Source organism: Oncorhynchus masou, chromosome 33 (assembly GCF_036934945.1).
Source record: "Oncorhynchus masou masou isolate Uvic2021 chromosome 33, UVic_Omas_1.1, whole genome shotgun sequence".
Lineage (NCBI taxonomy): Eukaryota > Metazoa > Chordata > Actinopteri > Salmoniformes > Salmonidae > Oncorhynchus > Oncorhynchus masou.
This window is the reverse complement of record NC_088244.1, coordinates 11,543,687-11,566,345: the sequence shown is the minus strand read 5'-3', so window position 1 is coordinate 11,566,345 and position 22,659 is coordinate 11,543,687. Positions and strand designations below refer to the sequence as shown.

At 43.0% G+C, this 22,659-nt stretch overlaps 1 protein-coding gene across 1 annotated transcript; it reads right to left on the bottom strand.

Annotated features, from left to right (window-relative positions):
- Window positions 1-1,058: 1,058 nt before the first annotated feature.
- On the bottom strand, window positions 1,059-9,420 carry b4galt3 (UDP-Gal:betaGlcNAc beta 1,4- galactosyltransferase, polypeptide 3). The gene is made up of 8 exons (XM_064956444.1): window positions 9,023-9,420; window positions 8,291-8,388; window positions 7,512-8,065; window positions 7,146-7,381; window positions 6,398-6,588; window positions 6,188-6,310; window positions 5,584-5,688; window positions 1,059-5,497 (listed from the first exon to the last, which is right to left on the bottom strand). Exons 3-8 carry the CDS (start codon window positions 7,786-7,788, stop codon window positions 5,092-5,094), a joined length of 1,338 nt encoding a protein of 445 aa, XP_064812516.1. The 5' UTR covers window positions 7,789-8,065; window positions 8,291-8,388; window positions 9,023-9,420; the 3' UTR covers window positions 1,059-5,091.
- Between the last annotated feature and the right edge of the window lie 13,239 nt (window positions 9,421-22,659).

The following is a 22,659-nucleotide window of genomic DNA, read 5'->3' as shown; positions in this document are numbered from 1 at the left end:
ATGAGAACTTGTTCTCAACTTGCCTACCTGGTTAAATAAAGGTGAAATAAATCAAATTAAAATAAATGTCATTGAAATGGTTTTATTCCTGGTGAAATAGAGGACCATTTGACATGTCATTGAAATGGTTGGTAACTGTTGTCTCCTTCCTGGTGGCCTCTGTCTGTGACATCACCTCAGTGTAATCTTGATCTAAATCCCAGGCTCCACTGTTCCTAGAGTGTATTTATTTGGAAGGAGTTTTTTCCATGAATGCTACAGAAATGGACAAACATTGGTAAGAAGAAGGTTCATCTCTTCCAGCTGCCACCGTGTACAGCCTACGGCACACAAGAGGAGAGTTATATCTTACCTTTCTGAAATGTTCTGTGAACCAACAATATTTAGCTGGGAAAACACTGCCAGTAAATGGTCCCTGCCCATTTTATTTTTCATGGTTTCCACCAAGATTTTCTATTGACTCTACGCCAGATTGTGAGACTCAGTTGTTCAATGGGAGTTACATTAATGCAATGGTTGGTCCCAATAAATTCAGTGTGCATGGAACCTTCTGCATACTGTATGACGTCTGTGTACAGACCTTGTACATTATGGATTTATAGTCTACCACAGAGCATTACTATGACTGGCTTAAATCACACTCTATTCCCCATCCAGTACACTACTTCTGACCAAAGGCATGTGATTCCTCTGAGATACTGTGTGTATTTATTTCATGACTGTTCAGTTCTACTACAGCTCCCCCCGACACCCACTCCGATGCCTCTGAATCAGAGATTAGAAAACAGATCGAACATTAACAGGAGTCATGATCTATTTATAAGTATGATCTCATGGCTCACTCTATAATCCCCCATTTATGTTGTGTGATAGAACATGCAGGATTGCCATAGCATTAAGAGTGATCTAATGGTTTGATGTGTATATGATATGCATGTACTGTATGTTTCTCTGATGGGGTGACAAAACATTCTCTAAGTGTCCATTAGCCATTACTCTAACAACCTATTCAAATAATCCTCCATTAAATACATACAAAAAAAGACAGCAGGCAAGTCTGCTTTTGAACGTGTTTTATTGGTATGTTTTCTCTGTGTAGTCATGAAACACAACACTCCACAACATGGCCCAAAGAATAACCCCCAATCTCTCTAAGGTGCCATCTCTGCTGGCCTCTCCACTGGTCTCTCCTTATCTCCCCCTCTCACTCCCAAACACAACCCAGCCCAGCAGACACGGCAACCCCAGAGGACTAGAGCTGTCCAGTGTCCACTTCCTCAAAATATGATAGTCAATTTTCATCTGAAGGTGGAAATCAGGTTAGAAACTCATGTGACTAAAGCACATGTCATAACCTTCCATTCAACTCCCAGTCCAAGTGATATAATTCATATCCCCTTAAAACTACAATAATATTCTAACACTTTTCAATACAGTATGTTACCACAGCTATCAGTATGGAAATCAACACACCGAACTGATCATGATTGAAAGAGTCAAAAGCATGTTTTAGAAATAAAAGTCAAAAGTATGTTTTAGAAATAAAAGTCAAAAGCATGTGACTACATTAAAGTTACAATAGATTGCCTATAGTAGTCTATACTATTTCCCCTCCATTTACACCAAACATCTGATAGAAAACTAGCTATTTTATTAAATATAGAATGATTTCCAGGTACACACTGTCTCCTATGACACATACAAGTTGATTATGTCCCTATGAAGAGCTGTGTTAATATGACTGCAGATATATCCTATGGATGATCACTTACAATTGATTAATAGTGGATGGCATCATCACCATCGCCATTATCACCACCACCATCAAGTAGTGTATGGTTACAGTGGGTATACAGTAGTTTCACTGGTATGCCACCTGTGTAGTGAATCTAAAGTCAAAATACTATTCTCTTTCTCTAATTCTCTAAATATCTCACACACGAGTTGAAAAGGTGGCCTCAAAGATGGGGGTGGCATTTCATCATCCTCATTGTAAAGATTTAATTGGGTACAAGGTGCAGATTATGATTGACAGTATTGATTAATATTCCTATTGTACAGTCAGAGGCCTTGATTCCCATACCCTCCCTCCCTCTATTAGAAAGCACCCAGGTAATGTTTTTATATATATATATAATTTTAATTTAACCTTTATTTAAATAGGCAAGTCAGTTAAGAACAAATTCTTATTTACAATGATGGCCTACCCCGGCCAAGCCCTAACACAGACGACGCTGGGCCAATTGTGCGCCGCCCTATGAGACTCCCAATCGCGGCCGTAAAAAAGGTAAAGCTCTCTCCCAGACAGCTTCAGACTGCAAGAGGGCATATATGCATGATATGCTGTACACTGAATCAGACACATACAGTACATAGCCTACAGCAGGGGTAGGAAACCCTGGTCCTGGAGTGCTGCATGGCTCAGTTGGTCATGTCTGGTGCCTAGTTGGAACAAACCCTGCAGTACCTGTTGTACTCCAGGAACAGGGTTGCCTACAGCATTCCATTCTTTAAAACATGGGGCTTATTGAGGCATAATGTTTAGAATGTAGAAGACAGAAATAGAAATATAGAATATATCAAATCAGCTGTTCTACCTGATAAAGATTCAATTGTTTCCATTCTAAATCTAATTTCTACAGTATCTGCAAGTTTTGGAACTTTAAGTCCGTCATATAAGATCAGCACAGTGCTAGTAACCATGACAACTACATGGATAATATGAACCACACCTTCATTCACGTTAAAAGGCTGGTCTACATTCTGATATGAGGCATTGTTGATGCTATGGAATGAGTAAATACTCACTGCTGTAAGTAAGCTTAACGGGTAAAACCCAAATCCTAACAGTAGTTTAATAAATAAAATACATTCAAATTAGCATCAGTAACACAGTAGTTTAGTGAAATAAATCATGAAAAAAAACGAAAAAAAAAACCTTTCAAAACACACATTATTCTTGAATTTTGAAGATTAGCATTATTAATTTATTTTCTCTTCTTTTTAAAATACTCATATTGTTTGTGTTGCTGTTCTTGTCCATTAGTAACCTGTATTTTGTCATGTTCTATGTTTTGTGTGGACCCCAAGAAGAATAGTTGCTGATTCCTCAACAGCTAACGTGGATCTGAATATAAAAAACTATTCTATCAACTCATGAACAGCATAAAAGCTTGAAATTAGCATCTCTCTAATGAAACCCTATGTCTTATACAGGAGAATCTACAGAGCCCCCCAGACACACTCCTTTAGCCAATCACATCGCAGCAGGAAACACAGTATAGGTAGTTACCTTATAGCTCCTCCTACAAACTGGCTCCAGAACCTCCCCTTATTGAAACATATCTTATCCTTTTTGGATTACAGTAAACTAGTATGATAAAGTATGTCCAGTACATTCCAGATGGCTGATATGAAATCAACATGGATGGCTATGAGGGATTCTGTACTGGATGGAGATAAGTTCACTCACTTAAAGACAGTATATTCAAACTAGATAACAAACTATAGAACCAAGTCTATGGTATTTGAGGCATAGAATACTTAACTTCCCTTTACATAGAGATTTCTTTCTCTATGTGAAGCGATTAGTAACACAGTTAACGTTTTTACCCTTAGATTAGATTGTCTCTAAACCCAAATACACAATCAAGAGGCACCCGACTCAAAGTAAACAAACATCTCTATATAAATATAAATCCTACAGTCATCTGATACGTCTGGAGTGTGAAAGCACTGATCGGGCAAACGGATATAAAATGGTGTTCGGAGAAGAAGTTGCCTGTAGATACAGACTTAGCATCAGTTTACCCTGACCCAATATATATACACTTAACCATAACAGGGACAACAGAAAACTGACCCCAGATCAGCATCTAGGGACAACTTTGTCCCACTCCATAAAAGATTAATAGAAGAGAGAAGGCACAGAAACACTGACCCACACAATAGGGCGGACCAACAGCAGCAGTTTCTGGGAGCGGATAGGCTGAAGCCAGAAGTCAACTAGGAGATGATTGGCTGAGAGCAGCAGTGGGTTGGCAGCGGATTGGTTGCTTGCAAGATCTGGCATCCCATTGGCTGAAAAAAGGAACTCCGGAGTTTCAATTGGGTTTGTTTAAATGCTGATGTCACAATCTCTCTCTTCAGAATGAATGTTCACCACACATAACGTTACCTGTCCATCAGACCAGTGTTTCTAAAACCTCTCCACCCTTCCTCTCGCAGAAGACTACAACACCTTTTACATACCAGTTGTCTGGTTCAAGTGGTTCTAAAACCTCTCCACCCTTCCTCTCTCAGTAGACTACAACACCCTTCATATACCAGTTGTCTGGATCAAGTGGTTCTAAAACCTCTCCACCCTTCCTCTCGCAGAAGACTACAACACCTTTTACATACCAGTTGTCTGGTTCAAGTGGTTCTAAAACCTCTCCACCCTTCCTCTCTCAGTAGACTACAACACCCTTCATATACCAGTTGTCTGGTTCAAGTGGTTCTCAAACCTCTCCTCAGGGACCCTCATATATTTGAACTATTCCAGAGCTAGCACACCTGATTCAGTAGCTCATCAAGCCGTTGACTACTGGAATCAGGTGAGCTAACTCAGGGTTACAACAAAACGGTGAAACGTCTGGGGATCCCCGAAGAGAGATTTGAGAACCAATGAAACCAACTGGTAATAACGGTGGTGTAGTCTTCTGACAGAGGAAGGTTGAGAGTTTGTTTGAATACCTTGACTGTCGCTGGAGGTGAGTCACATTCAGAAGGGTTTTGAGTTGGCTGTAGCCTAAGCCCTATGCTTCACAATATCTACAGTTTCACGGACATAGCTAGCTTTACTGGTCCCCTCATAGGGGACCCTATGGTAATCCAGGAACAGAAGGTGTGTCATTTTAGTGTACATCTCAGTGCATCTCTGGCTTCCTCTCATCATGTCCTTTCCTTCATCTGCATTGATGTGGTAGAACTGGACAGGAGAGTACCATCCTCCACATTGCTAACACCCATCCTGTGTTTTCAGATGCAGGAGAGAAAAGGAGAGCGGGCAGCTTTAGACCAATGAGATGCACCCCATATCTCCAGCCCTTCCTACTTTACCACACTCGCCCTCTCATCTACAGTTTGATGCACTGTCTTTGACTGGGCGTGGTCTACCTTGTCAGCTTTAGGTTTAGCCGTAGTCACAGCTGTAACCACACCCACTTTAACGGCTTGCCCCTCCCCCTGTATGTCATGTTTGGCTGCAAGGGATGTGTCTCCCCTCCTCTTTGATCCATGTTTGCTCCATGGCACAAGGGGAGGTAATTCATCCCCCTTCACCTCACGTTTGGGCATAGGAGGCGTGGCCTTTCTCTGGGGCAGACGAGGGTCGTCCCCAATGTCGACCGTCAGGTTGGTGTAGAGAGGCTGCAGCTCTTTGGATAACAGTTCGTAGGTCAGAGAGTTCAGACCATCAGAATGCCAGTTGAGCCTGGTCCGTTTCAGAAGGTCAAACCTGTGGAGGGACAGGGGGAGGAGAGAGATGAGTCAATAAGGCGCGTGTGTGCTTGCGTGCGTGCGTGCGCGCGTGCGTGTGTGTACCTGCGTGGATTCTGCTCATTGCCCCTGTCTCCTTTATGCTTGATCATCTTGTAATGTCCGATGGCCACTGGAGGGCGCACTATCTTCATCCCAGACAGACGCACTCTGAGACAGACCGCAACACAGGAAGAATGAATATGTTGATTTGAGTGAAATAACTGAAAGACAGCACAGGACTAGATAAGGTAGCGGCTCAAGTTTTTCCTGACCAATTGACCTCACTAGGAAAAACACTGGGGCCTACTAATGAGGTGTGTAATCCACTATCATACTGGTCCATTGGCCCTCTATGGGACAGAATATGGGTTTTCACACATCCACCTGAACTAAACAAACCAACTAATGCGGAGGACATCTACCAAGCAAACGGCCCAACAAGCTGACATGGATACTTACTGAGCTCCAAACATGAACTGTGGGGAGAGACACAGCAAAGCAATGGCGGTGAGAATGGAGATGAACAGGATATTATGACAGAGGTAGAAATTAAACACATGAAGACAAATAGCTAATGAAGAGAGAGAGATACAGGCGAGACATCTTTCAAAGATTTCACTGGTATAGTCACATGTGGTTGTCCCTCCCAGCCCCTCGCCCTACTCACCTGGCAGCGATGTCATCGTCCTCCCCACCCCAGCCCCAATAGCTGTTGGGGAATCCGTTCATCTTCATGTACTGCTCAGGTGTGACCGCAGATACCCCTCCGAAATACTGGGGGTACGGCAACCTGGGTGGGACAAATACCAGAAGATGCCAGAACCTCAGATGACACTTGACATACAGACACTGATACTCTTCATAAACACACACATACCTGTATCTGAACTTGTCCATGGCAACGGAGAGGTGTGTGGGGAACTGATTGTGACAGGTGTAGGTGTTATGGTCATTTTCAGGCAGCAGATCTACATCGTGTAGGAAGATACACCCCCAGTCCTCGTCTCTCAGCGCCTCACGGACCCCAACATTCAACAGCTTAGCCCGGTTAAATGTAGAGTTACCCCACTGCAAAGGAAAATACAGCGATCAGAGAGAGAAAGAAAGAGCGCGCGGGAGAGAGAGAGACAGCCTCCCGGGTGGTGCAGTGGTTAAGGGCGCTGTACTGCAGCGCCAGCTGTGCCATCAGAGACTCTGGGTTCGTGCCCAGGCTCTGTCGTAACCAGCCGCGACCGGGAGGTCCATGGGGCAACGCACAATTGGCCTAGCGTCATCCGGGTTAGGGAGGGCTTGGTCGGTAGGGATGTCCTTGTCTCATCGCGCACCAGCGACTCCTGTGGCGGGCCTGGGCGCGCTAACCAAGGTTGCCAGGTGCACGGTGTTTCCTCCGACACATTGGTACGGCTGGCTTCCGGGTTGGATGGCGCTGTGTTAAGAAGCAGTGCGGCTTGGAAGTGTATCGGAGGACGCATGACTTTCAACCTTCGTCTCTCCCGAGCCCGTACGGGAGTTGCAGCGATGAGACAAGATAGAAGCTACTAACAATTGGATGCCACAAAATTGGGGAGAAAAAGGGGTAAAAAAATATATATATATAAAAAATATATAAAAAAAGAGAGAGAGACCTGCTGGACTATGTAGATACTGTAGTGAATCTGTTGTCTCTGTAGGAAGGGGTGGAGGTGGTAGAGTAGGGCTCGGAGGTGAGTCTGGCGGTTACGGTACGGCACCACGATGGCCGTGTGGTGGCGCGGCTGGCAGTCTGGGGGGCTGTACCGGCCTCCCGGTAACACCAACGGGTTCCTCTCCCTGATCTCCTCCAGAGAGAGAGGCGAGGACAGACGCACAGACACAGGACCGACTAGCGAAGACATAGAGAGGTAGAGGAGGGGAGATGTATCGTATTATGTAAGAAACCTTGATTATTAATACAGTACATAATGCCTTACAGCATGTTGGAGTGGTTCTCCCCCTCACACACGTATATTTACCCAGTAGTGGTGAGGGCATCTTGCAGTCCTTCAGCTGAGCCCCTGTCCCTGGTGGTCCCGTGCCTATGTGGGGGGCTGGTGGCACCCCCAGGTGGCTGAGGTTGGTGTACACGTCGTGGGGGCGGGAGTAGTCAAACTCAGGCTGCTCAGAGTGGACCAGTACGGACACCAGCCCCCTGAAGCCCCCCAGGGAGAAGTAGACCACAAAGGCAAACTGGAAGCCCACCAATAGGGCCAGGGTACAGGGGGAGTCAAGAGAGCGACCACAACACGCCATGATGGAGGGAGGGAGAGAGAGGGGGGGGTGATGGAGAGAAAAAGAGAGATGCAGAGAAAAGGAGAGAAGAAGACAGTGAGAGACAATTAGATCAGAAAGAGGCTGGGATCAGAGGAGGTAGAGGGATGACAGAGGAAGGAGAGATGGAGGAGAGATGGAGGAGAGACAGAGGGAGGGTGGGGAGGCTGTAGGGGGTTAGGGGGGGCATCTATGTGTATGAATCTTGCAGCGCTATAGCTCAGTCCACACGGCCATCGCTTCAACATCTGACGAGTCACTGTAAAAGACAGGGAACAACACTCAACATTGTATACAGTTACGCAAAACCAATGACATAGCTACTACAGTGTGTGTGTGTGTGTGTAAATGATCATAATAATTGTGTGGGTGTTTACATTTGTCCTATTTCCCACGTGTACTAATGTGTGAAATAGAAATGTGTTTTTTAAAATATCCCATCTCTCCCTGAGAAACCATCAACAAGTGGTGTGTGTGAGTGTACCTGTGTTCTGCTGTGGTCCCAACTGGATGATATCAGAACCTGGCCTCCAGCAGAGAGTCTGTTCTCCCTCTCTCCTTCTCCTCCACCCCTCATAGTTCCTTATGAAGATGAGAAAGCACCAAGTAGTAGCCTACCATGACTGCAGTACTGACTGACTGACTGACTTCATATCTGAATAGGAAGCCTGTAGACTCAAGTGTTCTTCTTAAATTAGGCTACAGTATGAATCCAACGGTTCAGTTGCTACATGAAAAATGTATGAACTAACTATAACAGCATTCCTAGCAACAGTAGGCTACAACAAGTCGCAACTCGTTTTTAGGCTATTACGTTCTGGTCCTCTGCCTATTTCAGTTAGATTTTCTATATGATACAAATATAAGATCCAATGATACCATAAACAATTACTTTAATAAACAGATTGAAATGTGTAAATTGATGCGTCCATATTAGGTGAAACATAATGTCCGTATCAAATCCATGTCCATTTTATCTCCAGAATAGGGTGTACAAGCTGTCAAATGACTAATAATAATTGTTGTATTAATAATAATAATTATTGAAGTCTAGGCCTAATATTTTTCGTGATAATCTGTTCACCTAGCTAAACATCATTCTATATCTCTAGATCATTGCATTCCTTCTTAATTCTAGGCCATTCTCGCGTTAGATCGGTATATCTGCAACATTAATTTCTAGGGCAGAACTCCCTTGTCACACCCGTCGTCTCACCTCCATGTTCCTGCGACGTTCCAAATCTAGCCCCCGGCTTCGATTTAGGACAACTGGGCCGCCCTGTGATCAACACATTCGATGGTATGGGTGGATGGAGCTGTTTCTGGGTGAGTCCGCTTCCTAATCTATTTTATCCAGGTCGAAATCCTCTATTAGCCGTTTAGAAAGCACTCTTCCGCATGGACTAAACACGGAAGGCCGTCGCTGCAGCAGCATCCAACAGATATCAACATATAAACTGCGGTCCATCTATCATCCCCGTTCTCTGTAGGCTACAGCGCTGCCGCTACGACAGGCAGGCATGTTGAGGGGCAAAGCGAACATGACGTATTTTGCCGGGCAAATTGAACATGTTCGAGTGCAGAAACCCTCTCCGTGTTATCTCTCACACACACACACACCACAAACTAGTTGAGATTGTATTGTGAAACACACAAGTGATTATATAGCAGTGGAGGAAGGGAAGGACCAAATTAAAATAGTGAAACATGATAAAGTTAGCTTTTTTTGATAATATATTAAATATATTCGTCACTAAATAACTGAAACACTGTTTTGCAATGGTCTTCAGTAGCCTCAACAGCACCCTCTGGTGTAGCCAGAGCACAGCTACTTTCAGTCCTTTCATAAAATAAAAAACTGTCAGGCTGACTACACCGCTCGTGTCGTGCGTTGCAAAATAAATTTAGAAATCTATGTTATTCAATTATTGTGCCAACGAGCGTCTGCGTTGCCAAGAGCTAAAATAGAATCAAAATAGAATCAGTTCTATTTCTGACGCAGCTTGCGCTGCAAGTCCTGCCTCTCCCATCTCCTCATTGGTTTATAGAAGCAGGTACCCATGTGCCATCTCCTCATTGGTTATACCCACATGAGTGACTGAAAGACAAACGAGGTCAGTGGCGGTAATGCACCTAATTTATGAAAGTTGCCAATCACAATATAAAGTCAAGAGAAGAAAAAGCCTGGAAGGAAGAGAGATGACTAGAAACGATTCGGTTGACTGTTTTATGTGTGGATTAATTGGCGGAGTAGAGGACCTTGTGCATTTAATGTAAAATAACAACTCAATGTTTATATCACAGGACAAATTAGCTAGCAACAGCAAGCTAGCTAAATAGGACAAATTAGCTAGCAGGTGCAAGCTAACTAGCTAAATTGCCATAAAGGCTTAATGCTTTTCGACCTGTCCCCAAATTAATATAAATGGTTCAGAGTTGTAAAAAATATTTTAACCTGCGTGTCGTGATCGCATTTGGTGTGGGGTGACAAAATAAATGTATGCACGCATGCAGCCGGATTGGGTTTCGTGTTCATCCTACTGGGCTCATCCTACTGGGCAAAAACTGGTTGAATTAACGTTGTTTCACATATTTTCAACAACAAAATCCTATGTGATGACGTCGAATCAACATGTAAAGCTGATTGGATTTGCAAAAAGCCATCAAAATAAGGGAATTTAATCTATCCACCCATCTTTTAACATTTTGGTTAATTTCACGTTGTAAATTCGACGTTGAACTGACGTATATGCCCATTGGGATGGTTCTCACCCCCTTCCATAGAATAACACAATAATTAAGACAACTTCTGGAGGATGTACTCCAACCCATCAGAGCTCTTGCAGCATAAACTGACATGTTGTCCTCCCAAAGGATCACATAATGAATCTAATACTGAAAGCATGAGCTACAGCGAGCTCGCAGTGCAGGGCATAAAGTGTGTTGAGTAGTTGACGCAAAGAGAAAGACAATAGTTGAACACTTTTGAAAAATACATTTCTTAAATTAAGGAGAAGCAGCAGAGAGAGAGAGAAAGGGACATATTTCATTGTATTTTTAGTTTACCTTTCACTTACTTAATGCAGGTATAATTTAGCCTACTCAACCTGACTGAAACAGAGATGAATGCTATTTAAGTTAGCTAGCTGGCTAAGGCTATTCATCACTGCAACTCTTCCAAGTCAGTTCTAGTTTGTTGACTATGATGTTAAAATCAAATCTAATTTTGTTGGTCACGTACACATGGTTAGCAGATGTTAATTCGAGTGTAGCAAAATGCTTTGTGCCTCTAGTTCCAACAGTGCAGTCATATCTAACAAGTAATCTAACAATTTCCCAACAACTACCTACTACACACAAATCTAAAAGGGTGAATGAGAATATGTACATATATATGGATGAGTGATGGCCAAGCGGCATAGGAAAGGTTCAATAGATGGTATAAAATACAGTATATACAGTGGGGAGAACAAGTATTTGATTCACTGCCGATTTTGCAGGTTTTCCTACTTACAAAGCATGTAGAGGTCTGTCATTTTTATCATAGGTACACTTCAACTGTGAGAGACGGAATCTAAAACAAAAATCCAGAAAATCACATTGTATTATTTTTAAGTAATTCATTTGCATTTTATTGCATGACATAAGTATTTGATACATCAGAAAAGCAGAACTTAATATTTAGTACAGGAACCTTTGTTTGCAATTACAGAGATCATACGTTTCCTGTAGTTCTTGACCAGGTTTGCACACACTGCAGCAGGGATTTTGGCCCACTCCTCCATACAGACCTTCTCCAGATCCTTCAGGTTTCGGGGCTGTCGCTGGGCAATACGGACTTTCAGCTCCCTCCAAAGATGTTCTATTGGGTTCAGGTCTGGAGACTGGCTAGGCCACTCCAGGCCCTTGTTCTCCCCACTGTACATATTATATGAGCCATGTAAGATATGTAAACATTATTAAAGTGCCATTATTTAAAGTGACGAGTGATCCATTTATTAAAGTGGCCAGTGATTGGGTCTCAATGAAGGCAGCCGCCTCTCTGAGTTAGTGATTGCTGTTTAGCATTATGATGGCCTTGAGATAGCACCTGCACTGACCTCGCCATCTGGATGGTAGTAGTGTGAACATGCAGTGGTTCGGGTGGTTGTTGTCCTTGATTATCTTTTTGGCCTTCCTGTGACATCGGGTGCTGTAGGAGTCATGGAGGGCAGGTAGTTTGTCGCCGGTGATGTGTTGTGCAGACCGCACAACCCTCTGAAGAGCCTTGGGATTGAGGGTGGTGCAGTTGCCATACCAGGCTGTGATACAGCCCGACAGGATGCTCTCGATTGTGCATCTGTAAAAGTTTGTCAGTGTTTTGGGAGACAAGCCAAATTTCTTAAGCCTCCTGATGTTGAAGAGGCGCTGTTGCGCCTTCTTCACTGTCTGTGTGGGTGGACCATTTCAGTTTGTCTGTGATGTGTATGCCGAGGAACTTAAAACGTTTCACCTTCTCCACTGCTGTCCCTTAGATGTGGATAGAGGGGTGCGCCCTCTGCTGTTTCCTGAAGTTCATGATCATCTCCTTTGTTTTGTTGACGTTGAGTGAGAGGTTGTTTTCCTGACATCACACTCCGAGGGCCCTAACCTCCTCCCTGTAGGCTGTCTTCTCGTTGTTGGTAATCAAGCCCACTACTGTTGTGTCGTCTAAAAACTTGATGATTGAGTTGGAGACGTGCATGGCCACTCATTCATGAATGAACAGGGAGTACAGGAGGGGGCTGAGCACGCACCCTTGTGGGGCCCAAGTATTGAGGGTCAGCGAAGTGGAGATGTTGTTACCCACCTTCACCACCTGGGGGGCGGCCCGTCAGGAAGTCCAGGACCCAATTGCACAGGGCGGCGTTGAGACCCATGGTCTCCAGCTTGATGATTAGCTTGGAGGGTATTATGGTGTTGAATGCTGAGCTGTAGTCAATTAAAAGCATTCTTACATAGGTATTCCTCATGTCCAGATGGGATAGGGCAGTGTGATGGCGATTGCATCGTCTGTGGACCTGTTGGGGCGGTATGCAAGCTGAAGTGGGTCTAGGGTGGCCTGTAAGGTGGAGGTGATATGATCCTTGACTAGTCTCTCAAAGAACTTCATGATGACAGAAGTGAGTGCTATGGGATGGTAGTCATTTAGTTCAGTAATCTTTGCCTTCCTGGGTACAGGAACAATGGTGGCCATCTTAAAGCATATGGGGACAGGAGACTGGGACAGGGAGCGATTGAATATGTCTGTAAACACACCAGCCAGTTGGTCTGCGCATGCTCTGAGGACACGGTTATGTATGCCGTCTGGGCCAGCAGCCTTGCGAGGGTTAACACGTTTAAATGTTTTACTCACATCGGCCATGGAGAAGGAGAGGGGGGAGGCACAGACCTTGTTAGCTTGCCGCAACGGTGGCACTGTATTATCCTCAAAGCGGGCAAAGATTGTGTTTAGTATGTCCGGAAGCGTGACGTTGGTGTCTGTGACGTGGCTGGTTTTATTTTTGTAGTCCGTGATTTCCTGTAGGCTCTGCCACATACATCTCGCATCTGAGCCGTTGAATTGCGACTCCACTTTGTCCCTGTACCGGCATTTCGCATGTTTGATTGCCTTGCGGAGGGAATAACTACATTGTTTATATTCAGCCATATTCCCATACCTCTTTCCATGGTTAAATGCAGTGGTTCGCACTTTCAATTTGCGCAAATACTGCCATCCATCCACGGTTTTTGGTTAGGGTAGGTTTTAATAGTCACAGTGGGTACATCTCCAATGCCCTTCTTTATAACACAGCAACACAGCACATCACCCTGAACACACCATACCCACTGTCAATCATGGTGGTGGCAGCATCATGGTTTGGGCCTGCTTTTCTTCAGCAGGGACAGGGAAGATGGTTAAAATTGATGGGAAGATGGATGGAGCCAAATACAGGACCATTCTGGAAGAAAACCTGATGGAGTCTGCAAAAGACCTGAGACTGGGACGGAGATTTGTCTTCCAACAAGACAATGATATAAAACATAAAGCAAAATCTACAATGGAATGGTTCAAAAATAAACATATCCAGGTGTTAGAATGGCCAAGTCAAAGTCCAGACCTGAATCCAATCGTGAATCTGTGGAAAGAACTGAAAACTGCTGTTCACAAATGCTCTCCATCCAACCTCACTGAGCTCGAGCTGTTTTGCAAGGAGGAATGGGAAAAAATTTCAGTCTCTCGATGTGCAAAACTGAGAGACATACCCCAAGCGACTTACAGCTGTAATCGCAGCAAAAGTTGGCGCTGCAAAGTATTAACTTAAGGGGGCTGAATAATTTTGCACGCCCAATTTTTCAGTTTTTGATTTGTTAAAAAAGTTTGAAATATCCAATAAATGTCGTTCCACTTCATGATTGTGTCCCACTTGTTGTTGATTCTTCACAAAAAAATAGTTTTATATCTTTATGTTTGAAGCCTGAAATGTGGCAAAAGGTCGCAAAGTTCAAGGGGGCCGAATACTTTCGCAAGGCACTGTACCTTGTTGTCAAGAAACTGGACATTGACAAGTAGTATACTCTGGAGCGGTGGGCGATGTGCCCGTCTACAGAGCCTGACCAGGAGGCCGCTCTGTCTGCCCCTTTTGTAGCTCCGTTGTTTTGGGTCTGCTTCTGGTAATAGATCCATTGTCCTGGGTGGTGGTCCAAACAGAGGATCCACTTCTGGAAAGTCATATTCCTGGTCATAATGTTGGTAAGTTAACGTCGCTCTTATATCCAATAGCTATTCCTTGCTGTATGTAGTAAGACTTAAGATTTTCTGGCGTAACAATGTAAGAAATAATACATAAAAAACTAAATTCTGCATAGTTTCCTAAGGACTCGAAGTGAGGTGACCATCTTTGTTGGCGCCATCTTAAATAGCTAATATGGTGACAACAGTGTAGGCTATGTAGCGGCACGGTTGGCTAGGTTACTTTCTCAATGTAATCCGTTACAGTTAAGTTACCTGTCCAAAATTGTAATCAGTTACGCATTTTTTTGGATTACCCAAACTCCGTAACGTAATCTGATTACGTTCAGTTATTTTTAGATTACTTTCCCCTTAAGAGGCATTAGAAGAAGACAAAAATGTATGTTACTAATTGAACGACATCTATTTCAGGATAAATCAAAGCTGGCCATATATGGATGTTACATTTTACTTTATGGGCTGGTTATGTAAGCTTCTAATCCATCGCTTTCTACTACATATAATAATACGATTAAATTAGATCTTTACATTTAAAAAACTAAGTCTATCAGAATTCCAGTCATTCTAATAAATGTTATACCCCTTGATCTTCAAGAATATGACTTGGAAGTATAGATTAGCAATATTGTTTTACCTAAGCATAACCCCAAAACTAAGGGTTTATTAGCCAGCCCTACTCTGTTTATGATTTTGTTGTCATGGGGACTGGTGGGGCTCATTGATTCGAGTTGAAAAATAAATGCTGCGCTCATGGAATGGCATGCTTTGAGCACTACTGAAAAGTCCTATTTACATGTGAAAAATTAATGCCACATGCTGCATTTGCTATAGGTCTATTGTTTACCTTTTAGTTGGTGAGACTTTGATATCTTGATAATATGCACCTGTTTAAAGAGCAAATCCACAGATGTAACAATAACAAAATGGACACCCTTTCTCTGTTTTGGGAAACAACTGAGGGATGGGCCTGGAGAAATGTAACCACTCTCAGATTAATAGACAGAGCTATGGATGCAAGGACTGACCATCCATGATATCAGAATTATTGTTTTAACCATGTTATGAAACTATAAAGTGTTTGTTTACATTTACAATGTTTACGAACATTGGAGTAAAACAGGCTCATATTTTGGGTTATATCATGGAGTGTGACAGTTGAACTGAACTCATGAGGGATTTCTAAGTTGAATTCTTTAAGAATCAATGGATATACAGTGTATATATATATATACAGTTGAAGTCGGAAGTTTACATACACCTTAGCCAAATACATTTAAACTCTGTTTTTCACAATTCCTGACATTTAATCCAAGTAAAAATTCCTTGTCTTTGGGCAATTAGGATTACCACTTTATTTTACGAATGTGAAATGTCAGAATAATAGCAGAAATAATTATTTATTTCAGCTTTTATTTCTTTCATCACATTTCCAGTGGGTCAGAAGTTTACATACACTCAATTAGTATTTGGTAGCATTGCCTTTAAATTGTTTCACTTGGGTCAAACGTTTCGGGTAGCCTTCCACAAGCTTCCCACAATAACTTGGGTGAATTTTGGCCATAATTTGCAAATAAATTAATAAAAAGTCCTACAATGTGATTTTCTGGATTTTTTTTCTAATTTTGTCTCTCATAGTTGAAGTGTACCTATGATGAAAATTACAGGCCTCTCTCATATTTTTAAGTGGGAGAACTTGCACAATTGGTGGATGACTAAATACTTACCCCACTGTATATATAAGCGAAATAATCTGTCTGTAAACAATTGTTGGAAAAATGACTTGTGTCATGCACAAAGTAGATGTCCTAACCGACTATAATTTGTTAACAAGAAATTTGTGGAGTGGTTGAAAAACGAGTTTTTATGACTCCAACCTAAGTGTATGTCAACTTCCGACTTCAAATGTATATTAGGGATGCACAATATATCGGTGAACATATCGGAATCGGCAGATGTCTAGTTTAACACGATGTCAAAGCTGATGTGCATACCTATATAACGTACATGGTACAAGGTACATGACGTAATGAAGCCAGGTAAAATGTTGTGCTACACGTGCAACACAGCATTCCTAACTTAGCCCACAATGTCTGTTGTGTGGATCAAGCAGTCGTTTGAAAGAGTAAGAACATTTCAGCGAGACAACTCAAAGGCGAAATCCATTAAAGCCAAGATAATGGAATTCATTGCCTTGACTATCAACCGTTCTCTGTCGTGTGTGGTTTGCTTTCACCGACTGGTCAAGCACCGGTACACACTACCAAGTGCTCTATTGTCAGATGTTGCCCTAAACAGTAAATAAATAGGTCGGCAGCTACTTAACCCTGTTGCCCAAAGCTAACGTTACAAGCAGCCAGCAAGCATCATCTGGCTAGTGACGCTCGACCGGACCGGCAGTTTTGCCAACTAATTTTCAGGGTAAGTTGCTAGAGGCAGGTTGATTTGTTGCTAAATTACGTTGTGATGTCATTGCGTGATAACGTCAAAATGCGTCATTATGTTGAATACACAATAACGTTACTCAAATTGACTGGCCAGCTCGGCAAAAAATATGATTTGACATTTGTTCAGGTACAGACTCCCACTCTTCTGTACTACTGGCTGTACAATTTTGATTGAGACATGTTGATTGATGTTGTAAGTTCTGTTCAAGATCAAACATTCTTGAGCAACTATGTTCATTGGGTTTGGTGCGTCGAACCCGTACTACTGCTGCTGGAGTCAGCCAACAATGATTTGCAATTTGCTGAAATTGCTGCTGCCTGTGCACGAGCTGAACGCCTGCTGCTGACGTCACTCACAAAGCACTTTTGCAGCCAGGCACGTGTGTTGTGACTGTGTGTGTGACAGAGAACATCGTTTTTGTGTCATTTAGAGGGAAATTGCGTGCATTTTAGCGTTTGAGCCACTTTTCAAATGTTGCTAAAAGTTCCAAATAAATTTTTTAAAGTAGCTGCTGTAGGCACTGTTTGCGGAAAAAAGTTGCCAGGGTCGTCTGTTAAAGTTTCTAAATCTAGCAACAAAATTGCTGCGGACCGGGTTATATGTTGTGACGCTCGCCACTATAAGCATTATGCACAATAGTGGAATTTGCGGTTTGCCTTAAAAATAAAAGTATTGTAGCGACCCGCACAGACATCTGTGTGTTATGTGTTAGGCTATTAGTTGGTTGTGTTGTACTTACCAGTACCCAGTGTTCACGGGGTCCGACATTCCAAACAACCTGCTATCTGCCACTCACGGGAATGCCTGGAATGTTCTGATGCTGGGCATCCTGGTGGTTGGCTGGGGATGGAGCATTGGAAGTTAAGACCAGGTTTAGCCATTGTTCTTTCTCTTACGTCTGGGCTTCACAAGAGAAGGTCATGGTTGGTTTGTTTGGTTGGTTTCATTTATTTGGCGTGGGCTACGGCCAAACTGTAGCCTGTGTAAAGTTGGGGTAATAAACCATCAATCTGTTAACTCAATCCTCTGTCTGGACAATTGTTCCTTTATGATCTAGTCCAGTCATTAGAGTATGTTATTAACAGTGATGCAAATGAATACAAAGAGTAGAATTATGCCATACTTTTATTTTGAAGGCTTAACGCTAAGTCCACTGTTGTGGCTAATCCTTATTGTGGCTAGCTTCACATAGATGGTCCGACCACCATTAATCAAATAAGAACTGTCTTATGAGGGTTATTTTAGAAGATGACACCTGGCTATATAGTTACCTAGGTAACTATAACTATTGAAACAGATTATGTCGTTTTGCTATGTTTTTGGGGTAGAACATTGTTTGAATCCATGAGCAAACTAGCTTTTTGTAAAGTTTTGGTAAAGTTGGTAAAGTTTTTGAGAAAACTTTACCAACATCATAGCATACGTATCGATGAATCGTTGTGACATATGAAATATGAGTGATAGTGTAATCAATGTGTAATAACTACGTAAAAAATGTATGAACGCGTTAAATTATGTGCAGTGGAGTCATATTCAGGTCCTGATTGGTCAACAAGCTTAATTGACATGTCAAAGTGTTAAATCGTATATTTTTTGATACGCAAAGACCCAAACGGCGTTCCCATAACAAAGACCAAACGGCATTCCCATAACAAAGACCAAACGGCGTTCCCATAACAAAGACCCAAACGGCGTTCCCATAACAAAGACCCAAACGGCGTTCCCATAACAAAGACCCAAACGGCGTTCCCATAACAAAGACCCAAACGGCGTTCCCATAACAAAGACCAAACGGCGTTCCCATAACAAAGACCAAACGGCGTTCCCATAACAAAGACCCAAACGGCGTTCCCATAACAAAGACCAAACGGCGTTCCCATAACACAGACCAAACGGCGTTCCCATAACAAAGACCCAAACGGCGTTCCCATAACAAAGACCAAACGGCGTTCCATAATAATCCTAGTTGAGAATGAAACGACTGAACAAATGAACAACGAAACAGCACAGCAAGTGAAAGAAATAGGTTTAGATTATGTCTCTGACATCATAGTGGTCTCTGACTTGTGGTCAGACTCACTCAAGAGGAACAAACTTAAACTTGCACCTTTTTTCAACGCCGATTTGAATGTCATTGGGAAAACAGGTGTCAATGCTTTTTTTCCTCACAAACATCCTTTCTGAATTTAAAAGTAATCCTCAAAGTAATTGGGGCGGCAGGGTAGCCTAGTGGTTAGAGCGTTGGACTAGTAACCGAAAGGTTGCAAGTTCAAACCCCCGAGCTGACAAGGTACAAATCTGTCGCTTTGCCCCTGAACAGGCAGTTAACCCACTGTTCCTAGGCCGTCATTGAAAATAAGAATTTGTTCTTAACTGACTTGCTTAGTTTTTCTAAAATATGTGTAATCTGATTACAATATTTTTAATGGTAACTGATTACAGTCACCATTTTTTTGTAATCCCTTACATGTAATCTGTTACTCCCCAACCCTGTCTAGCGGTTAGCGGTTATGGTATTAAAGTTTGCCTGAGAGAGGTTTTTTGGCTTGGACAGCTGTTGTGTTGTGCACTGAAGTCCACAACTGAAGGGAAAAGGTGAGAGGAGAGCGCATAGAGGCAAGAACGAATGTATTCATGGGGTGTATTCATTCCGCCGATTCTGTTGTAAAACCTTTCTTAAAACGGAAGCAAACGGAATGAAACGGGGATGGACCTACTTGAATTTGTCCAAAAGAAACTCTTGTTTTAGTTGTAAAAATGGGAACGTTAGGCTCATAAAAAAAATCGTCCTCTCTAATCTTATATGACACTGACCTCCACTTGTGTATCCGTGCCATAATGTGAACCATGGTTTCTTGCTTAGTGAATTAAAACTGGAACATTTAAACTGGAACATGCGTAACACCCCAGCCATCCTACAATCTAAGCTTGATGCCCTCAATCTCACACAATTTATCAATGAACCTACCAGGTACCACCCCAAAGCCGTAAACACAGGCACCCTCATAGATATAATCCTAACCAATTTGCCCTCTAAATACACCTCTGCTGTTTTCAACCAAAATCTCAGCAATCACTGCCTCATTGCCTGCATCCGTAATGGGTCAGCAGTCAAACGACCTCCACTCATCACTGTCAAACGCTCCCTGAAACACTTCAGCGAGCAGGCCTTTCTAATCGACCTGGCCCGGGTATCCTGGAAGGATATTGACCTCATCCCGTCTGTAGAGGATGCCTGGGTTTTTTTTAAAATGCTTTCCTCAGCATCTTAAATAAGCATTTCCCATTTAAGAAATTTAGAACCAGGAACAGATATAGCCCTTGCTTCTCTCCAGACCTGACTGCCCTTTTAACCAACACAAAAACATCCAATGGCGTTCTGCATTAGCATCGAACAGCTCCCGTGATATGCAACTTTTCAGGGAAGCTAGGAACCAATATACACAGGTAGTTAGAAAAGCCAAGGCTAGCTTTTTCAAGCAGAAATTTGCTTCCTGCAACACAAACTCAAAAAAGTTCTGGGACACTGTAAAGTCCATGGAGAATAAGAACACCTCCTCCCAGCTGCCCACTGCACTGAGGATAGGAAACACTGTCACCACCAATAAATCCACTATAATTGAGAATTTCAATAAGCATTTTTCTACGGCTGGCCATGCTTTCCACCTGGCTACCCCTACCCCGGTCAACAGTACTGTACCCGCCACAGAAAACTCGCCCAAGCCTTCCCCATGTCTCCTTCTCCCAAATCCAGTCAGCTGATGTTCTGAAAGAGCTGCAAAATCTGGACCCCTACAAATCAGCCGGGCTAGACAATCTGGACACTTTCTTTCAAAAATTATCTGCCGAAATTGTTGCAACCCCTATTACTAGCCTGTTCAACCTCTCTTTCGTGTCGTCTGAGATTCCCAAGGATTGGAAAGCAGCTGCGGTCATTCCCCTCTCCAAAGGGGGGACACTCTTGACCCAAACTGCTACAGACCTATATCTATCCTACTCTGCCTTTCTAAGGTCTTCGAAAGCCAAGTCAACAAACAGATTACCGACCATTTCGAATCCTACCATACCTTCACTGCTATGCAATCTGGTTTCAGGGTGCACCTAAGCCATGCTCAAGGTCCTAAACTATATCTTAACCGCCATCGATAAAAACAATACTGTGCAGCCGTATTCATTGACCTGGCCAAGACATTCGACTCTATCAATCACCACATTCTTATTGGCAGACTCGACAGCCTTGGTTTCTTAAATGATTGCCTTGCCTGGTTCACCAACTACTTCTCGGATAGAGTTCAGTGTGTCAAATCGGAGGGCCGATTGTCCGGGCCTCTGGCAGTCTCTATGGGGGTGCTGTTGTCCGGGCCTCTGCTAGTCCAATTTGTAAGTCGCTCTGGATAAGAGCGTCTGCTAAATGACTTAAATGTAATGTAATGTAGTCTCTATGGGGGTGCCACAGGGTTAAATTCTTGGACCGACTCTCTCCTCTGTATACATCAATGATGTCGCTCTTGCTGTTGGTGAGTCTCTGATACACCTCTACGCAGACGACACCATTCTGTATGCTTCTGGCCCTTCTTTGGACACTGTGTTAACAACCCTCCAGGCGAGCTTCAATGCCATACAACTCTCCTTCTGTGGTCTCCAATTGCTCTTAAATACAAGTAAAACTAAATCAACCGATCAACCGATCGCTGCCTGCACCTGCCTGCCCATCCAACATCACTACTCTGGACGGTTCTGACTTAGAATATGTGGACAACTACAAATACCTAGGTGTCTGGTTAGACTGTAAACTCTCCTTCCAGACTCACATCAAACATCTCCAATCCAAAGTTAAATCTAGAATTGGCTTCCTATTTCGCAACAAAGCATCCTTCACTCATGCTGCCAAACATACCCTCGTAAAACTGACCTACCGATCCTCGACTTTGGCGATGTCATTTACAAAATAGCCTCCAATACCCTACTCAATAAATTAGATGCAGTTTATCACAGTGCCATCCGTTTTGTCACTAAAGCCCCATATACTACCCACCACTGCAACCTGTACGCTCTCGTTGGCTGGCCCTCGCTTCATACTCGTCGCCAAACCCACTGGCTCCAGGTCATCTACAAGAACCTGCTAGGTAAAGTCCCCCCTTATCTCACCTCGCTGGTCACCATAGCAGCACCCACCTGTAGCACACGCTCCAGCAGGTATATCTCTCTGGTCACCCACAAAACCAATTCTTCCTTTGGCCGCCTCTCCTTCCAGTTCTCTGCTGCCAATGACTGGAACGAACCACAAAAATCTCTGAAACTGGAAACACTTATCTCCCTCACTAGCTTTAAGCAACAGCTGTCAGAGCAGCTCACAGATTATTGCACCTGTACATAGCCCATCTATAATTTAGCCCAAACAACTACCTCTCCCCCTACTGTATTTATTTATTTTGTTCCCCATTATTTCTTTGCACCCCATGATTTCTATCTCTACTTTGCACATTTTTCCACTGCAAATCTACCATTCCAATGTTTTACTTGCTATATTGCATTTACTTCGCCACCATGGCCTTTTTTTTGCCTTTACCTCCATTATCTCACCTCATTTGCTCACATCGTATATAGACTTGTTTCTACTGTATTATTGACTGTATGTTTGTTTTACTCCATGTGTA